General features: G+C 34.9%; 1 protein-coding gene across 1 annotated transcript in view; it reads right to left on the reverse strand.

Moving 5' to 3' along the window:
* Positions 1 to 3,594, reverse strand: part of ryr3 (ryanodine receptor 3) — a 77,459-nt gene extending 73,865 nt beyond the window's left edge. Inside the window, exons 1-2 of the mRNA XM_053489187.1 lie at positions 3,542 to 3,594; positions 994 to 1,014 (exon numbers count right to left, since the gene is read on the reverse strand). Of these exons, the coding sequence (XP_053345162.1) occupies positions 994 to 1,014; positions 3,542 to 3,574 (54 nt within the window). The 5' untranslated portion in view covers positions 3,575 to 3,594. The remainder of the gene's footprint in view (positions 1 to 993; positions 1,015 to 3,541) is intronic.
* Positions 3,595 to 6,917: the final 3,323 nt, after the last annotated feature.

Consider the following 6,917-nt stretch of genomic DNA (forward strand, 5'->3'; position numbering starts at 1 on the left):
AATTGATACAGATTTGGACAAAAGGAGATGGGGAATCCATGTGGGCTAAAAAAAAAAAAATGTAGAAAATATTTAGTGTGAAGGCATTTTCACTCCGGAATCAACATTCCAGGACATTTCCTCCTCTTTGGTACCCATGAAATTTGACTGGTTCATATTTCAGCTGTGAGAAGGAAGACGTTAAAACTCAACAAAGTCTAGTTCAGGACATTTAGGACATAGGAAGTCTTATTAAGCGGAATACTAACCAGTATTTCGTAGCAAAATGACAGCTCATGTCAGGTGTAAACTGTGCTATAGTGTGTGTTGTATTATTTGTTACTGTTTTTTATTAGGTTTGTGTTGTGATAGTCTTATAGGTTTTGTGGTGTTATAAATAGTAACGTTAGAAAATGAGCTACAAAACTTAGACAAAATAAATGAAAGAGAAACTCAACACTCTCGTTTCTGAACAATTTAGTTATCACATAGAGCATGTCCTGTATACCCCTAAGGGCCATGGTGATGAGTAGTGCACACTTGTTTTCCATATCAGTTCGTGCAACATTAGTTGTAGATAAAGCATTTTACTTTGGAAATATCCTACTTCAACACACTGATTTCTCACTGTTAGACTTTCGTTACATTAAAAAAATGCTTTAGCCGGTTGTTTTTTTCCCAGTGTATTTGTAATTGCCCTTTCCAACCAGTATAAAGTGCCCAGATTGGCTGTTTTTCTGTGAAAATTACTGTGAAAAGAGAGTGTTGATGCTCTGAGACTAATTGGATTGGTTACTTATTAGTTTGGTTAGTGTCTCAATAACCTCTTGTGATTCTAACAAATACTACAGGCAAAAGAAAAATAAATCTATTTGAGTATTAAATGTGGCTGATTTATCGATGAAGCAGTTCTGGACCACATGAAGGTTAGTTGTTTGGTTTATTAACTTTTTATTAGCCTTCATGCATTTTGTCGAAATGAATTCAAGGGAATGAACTGTAGACATAACATACCCATCGCTCATGATCAGGTTTCTAGCCATGTTGAACAAAAAATACAGATTTAAAGTTAATAAAATTAATAATGCATTTACTAATTTGATCATTAAAGCTAAGATTGGAATTGTGATGTTGTAGTCAATAAGCATTTCAACAGTCACAAACATAAAGGTCTGCTATATTACCAATTACTGTACAGTATACCAATATTAGGATATGTTAGACAAAATCTCAATTAAGTTTCAAACGCATCAAAGATGTGACATAATAAAGGAAAACTGGTAGCTATATTATGTAGTAGGGGTGTGTTTTAATCTCGTTTAAGAGGAAAGTCCCTGTAAATCAACACAAAGTTGATCTGTCTGATGACCTATGATGGAACATTTCCAACATCCTGATGGCCGTGGTCTCTTCACAGATAACTAGCCCCTCATCCACAGGCCCTGATGGCTTACTGCTCATTGTTTGATACAGTGCTTGTATCATATTATGCTGAAACAGGATCTGGCACGTGGATCAGATGCTCAGCTACTTATTTTAATGTAATAAAAAACCTTGTTGATCCTCTTTCATGTGCTTCTCATATTTGGGTCACCAGGTCTGGATGCCCTTCCTGATCCAACCCCTTCCTAGTTTATTCAGGCTTGGGGCTGGGAATAGGCAGTAGCAGTGAGAGCATTGCATGATAGCTGCTAATCCACCAGAATGCTTTCATTATCAGTGCGCATTATGGATAGAGTGGGAAAAGGCAACTGACATTACTAACATTTTTAAAAGAAGTAATCAATGAAAGACAAGCAGAGCACATTGTTACTATGCGATGTAAGTTACATAACTGTACTGTGGAGTAATGCTTACAATTGAACAAGCTTTTTTCTCTGATATCAGTAGTCATGTTGTTATTCGAGGTGGTTTAAAAGAAAATGTTTACAAGAAAGTACTTTATTACTTATTAATACTTTAATTTTTATCTATATAATAAATAAATGGGTGCGGAAGTTCTCTAAAGATCATCATGCACAAGTTGCTTAATGGATTAGACATTTTTCGGAGTTTTGATCTCGTTGAAGGGCTTTCTGATCTATCATCATCTTCCAGTGATGTTCTTTAACTCTTGAAGTGCACCTGCCACTTAAAACACCCTTACTGACGCATTGCCATAAACTTGTCAAATCATGTCAAACATCTCTGGCAGATTTGCCCAGTTTCACGCAGAATTTCACATTTGCTCTTTGTTCTAACTTGCTGTCCATGATATAGTCGCAGATCAGTATATCATATTTCTTTCAGTACTGACTGAATACTTAAAATAATCTTTCAAATGTTTTCAACTCCAAAACATACTAAGTGAGATTGAGAAAATTCTAAAAAAAAAAAAATATATCTGTTTATTGATACTGGTAAATCTTGGTACATATAAACCATATGTTGGGAACTGCTGAAACAATATTTGAAATATTTTATAAAAACAAATTTAATAAAATTTTAAATGAATAAAAAGAAAATTTGCTGCAAAAGCGAAAAGTCAGCATAACTGCATATCAAGCCATTCTGGTAGTTTACGGGAGTTGATTTAGAGAAACAGCTTATGAGTGAGGTACAATACCATCATAACTTCCATTGGGTTCCTTATGATAGTAAGTACCTTACTTGAAGTGTTAGTGAGAGGAATTTGTAATAATTAAGTGGGCATGTATGGCGTATGGAGGACGATTCAAGACCTTGTATAGAACTTATAATATGCTAATTCCTAGAACTTTTATTGTAATAACCATTTTTCCAAAAACATTCTCAAAATGAACATTAGTAGCAATGGGAAATGCTTGTGGAGAATTACAGGTGCTAAATAAATATCATGAAAAAGAATTACTTACCCATTGCCATAGACAAGAGAGTAGCATTACAGGGGAAAGAATATTGGTGTGATCTTTTTTTTAATGTAAGTACCGCATGTAAACCACAAGAGGAGGGTGCTGCAAGATGACAGCACATTTACTTTAACATTATTAGCTCCAATACCTTCCTATATCACACATTCTGTGGTCTGTCACTGAAGGTGCGTGTTCTTAGGAAATGAAAGCTTATTTATCTTATCATATATATATATGTTTCTTTTTTATTAGCAAATTATATGTTATTTTAACTTTTAACATTTTGCAGTAGAACTGCCTGTCTAATATTACATTAGATCTCCCCATCCATCTAGGAACCTCTGTAGTCCAACTACGGTCTGTGGTGGCCAATGGTGATTTAAATTGTGATAAATACCATTGTGTTTATTATTACTGTACATATTAGATATATACTGTAACAATAAAAGATTTTGTCATCACAGCTTCTGTTGCTTTCTAAAAAAAAATACATGAGCATGTCACATTTCTTATTTTAATTATAGAGATCACAGTGATATTATTTACCAGAATTCTTTGTCCTAAAATGAAACCCTGGCTATGTCACAGTTCACAGTACTCTGGCAGTATAATATCAACTGTGTTACATAAAGTTGTCTGACTTTCTACACACATGGCTATAACAGTAACTGAGGTGACATATGGCTACTTACACCTTCCCCATTTTGATCTGTGTTAGCCAGCATCTCCTGCAGGGCTCGCACAGACAGAGACTGCTCCAGCACAAAGTTACAAATGCACAGGTCAGGAGGAACATACTGCAGAGAGAGCAAGAAGCAGAGACTGAGTGCTACAAGGTCATAGTATTTAACTCATATATTACAGATGCATATGAAATTCAAATTAGATTCAATGGCACAAAAGACTATTACACATCTCTATTTAAGAATAATAGCCAAGATGATTAGAAATCCCTTAAGAATTCATCTCCTCATTTTTGCTAGTATAATGTACAGTACAACTGTTCTGTTCCCGGAGAGATTATACATATTAATCTCAACAGTGTTCAGGACTTCTTTCTACTAACTGCACACATTTCCTATGTTATTCTAAATAAATTATAATAGGGAATGAATAATGTTTTACATTTGAAAGTTAACAAAGTAAACTTTATTAGATTAAAAAACATATTTATTAAGCAAACCACTAATTTCAGTCATTTTGACCAATCATTTACACTGGGGCTGGTGGACACCTTTGTGCGTGTGTATGTATATATGTAGAGGGGGGAGAGAGAAGTATGTTACAGTGGTGCAGAACATCTTACAGCTGTAAGACAGTGGTGATAAGTGCTGTAGGTGTGACAAGAGGTCAAGATGGAGGTGGGTCTGCCTCAAGGATCGGCTCTGAGCCCCTTCTTGTTTGCTCTGGTGATGGACAGGGTGACAGATGAGGTTAGACAGGAGTTGTTTGCAAATTGCATCGTGCTGTGTGACATGAGTAGGGAACCGGTGGAGGAAAATCTAGAGAGGTGGAGGTATGTTCCTGAAAGCGGAGGAATGAAAGTTAGCCGCAGCAAGACAGAGCGACGCAAGTATAACAGGAAGCAGAGGTAAAGAAGGGCAGGACATTAAGTACTTAGAGTCAACTGGCTTAGAGACAATGGCACTGAACAAAAGTCAGAAAGCAGAGCAGGAGGTAGCAGAGATGAAGATGTTGAGGTTCTTTCGGGAGTGACAAGGATGGACAGGATCCCATGTTAGATGTTTTGGAGATAAAGTCAGAAAGCCCAGATTGAGGTTGTTAGGACATGTTCAGAAGAGAGATTGTGAAAAAGGCTGCCGAGGTTGGAACTGCCAGGCCTGAGGTCTCGAGGAAAACCAAAGAGGAGATTTATGGATGTAGAGAGGGAGGACATGAAGTTATTAGTTGGTGTGAGAGAAGAAGATGCAGAGGATAGAGTTAGATGGAGTCAGATCATTTTAGGTGGTGACCCCTACGCTTTTTGTATTCATTGGCATGAATAAATGAATTAGGCCTGTGGGCATGTGTACTGTATATACGCCCAGTGTTATAAATACAATTATAAAAACTACGTATTTTTGAAAGCCACGTACAGTAAAAAATGACCTCTTCTCATGTAATGCTAAACATAGTATCTTTCTATAAAGCTATGGAAACTAACTAATCTTTCTTGTTTATTTCTACATGCAAAAAAGTGCAGGGGGTTCAAATGTGTTGGTGTTGCCATGGTTCTTACTACACACATTTTTTCCCATTACCCTGATGAGAACACTGGTATTTTTGAACATAATAATAAATTCCTACTGCCTACTTTTACTTGAAAAATGTAATATATGTATATAAATATATGTATATAATAAATGTATATAATTCATAAATTGAAATATGTAAGTAAATGTCTTATCTGCATTCTAAACAAGAAATGTATTAATTATTAATTCCCTTTGCATGTAGTGATAATATGCTTGGTTTGTCTTTATTCAGATTGTTATAATAAACTGTCTAATTCTCGCCAATCATACCTTAGCTTCTGAGGTGGGCTCAAGGTAGCACAGTCGATTTCCAAGTCCCTCTGCAGACAGGCAGAATTTACGATTCTCCTTCTGAATGGTAGCAACACACTGGAGCACCACTTCATCATCCTGCCAAGCAGGAACACAGGTGGAGGAACTGGTTAGTTTAAACAATCTGAAAGTCAAAACTTTGAAAATGTAATTAGTCAGCAGTGTCAGACTTCAGTGCCGAAGTATCATAGACTGCAGAGTTTAGCATTCTACCTCATTCAAAAATAAGACAAATCCCTGTAGCAGAGCTGTGAAGAGAACCTTAGATGGAAAGGTGTTCAAAAATAAATCAAGACATGTTGATTAAGCTTTTAAAACACCAGTGACAGCATGAAATACAGTAAACAACATACAAACAGAATAGAACAAAGTGCCATTTATCAAATCATATACTACATATTTTAGATCTTCTTAATTTATTTTAAATAAATAAATGGTACATAATCAAATTTATTTCAGATTTAAACAGGTTTGAGTAAAAATTCTAGTATTTCCGACAACATACACAAACTGCATACAAACTTACAAACCATAAAAAAATGAAAACCTCAACATCACACATACAATTAGGAGTCTGTAAAGTCCACAATACAAATTTCTACTATGCTTATATTGCCTAGACCAAAGCCAGAGCCTTTTATTTAAAAAAAAAAAAAAAATATATATATATATATAGATATATATATATATATATATATATATATATATATATTTATTTATTTATTTTTTTTTTTTTTTATTAACATGAATTAAAATGTCTCAATGCAGACATCAGGAGCAAAGAGGTTCCCTGACTGGGTGCTGTTTATGTCCTACTGATATTACATTTACAAATATGACATACAACCTCACAAACTCATTCACACACTGGGGGGAATTTGGTGTCACTTATTAGACTAATCTGTATGTCTTTGAACTGCGAGAGGAGACTGCAGTATCCAGAGTAAACCGACCAAACGCGGGGATTCCCTGCACACAGAGCCGGACCCTGGGGGTGTAAAGTGACAGTGCTAAGGTGACAGTTACTAACTATTAAGCCACAGTGCTACTATAAAAATGCATATTTTAAACATAAACCAATACATATCCTTTACATTTTATGTGCATGTTTCTGGAAAAATTATTTAAAACCTTAATAATACATGCACCACAACAGTTCATTATAACTACACTTTTATAATCAGTAAATATTTAAATATGTTTTTTGATCATTTATTTAACCCTGTTGCAGTGTAATTATCTTCAGTGGAAGTATTTTAAACATTCTACAAGTCAGTTTTAACAAAAAGCTAAATCTCAATTTCCTGAAGATAATTATATATTTTTTCAGTGATAGTGTGCTACAATGATACAACCTAAAAAAAACTAATAATGTAAAATATTATCCAAAATTACAACTTGCAACAGTAAAAACCTCTGTCAGCAAAGGGACGGTGAGATGTTGTTTGCCCAGATAAGTGTCTAGTGAGAATTTCCTCAAAACTTTCAAGAGAAATCATGT

This window comes from Clarias gariepinus, chromosome 27, assembly GCF_024256425.1.
Source record: "Clarias gariepinus isolate MV-2021 ecotype Netherlands chromosome 27, CGAR_prim_01v2, whole genome shotgun sequence".
NCBI lineage: Eukaryota > Metazoa > Chordata > Actinopteri > Siluriformes > Clariidae > Clarias > Clarias gariepinus.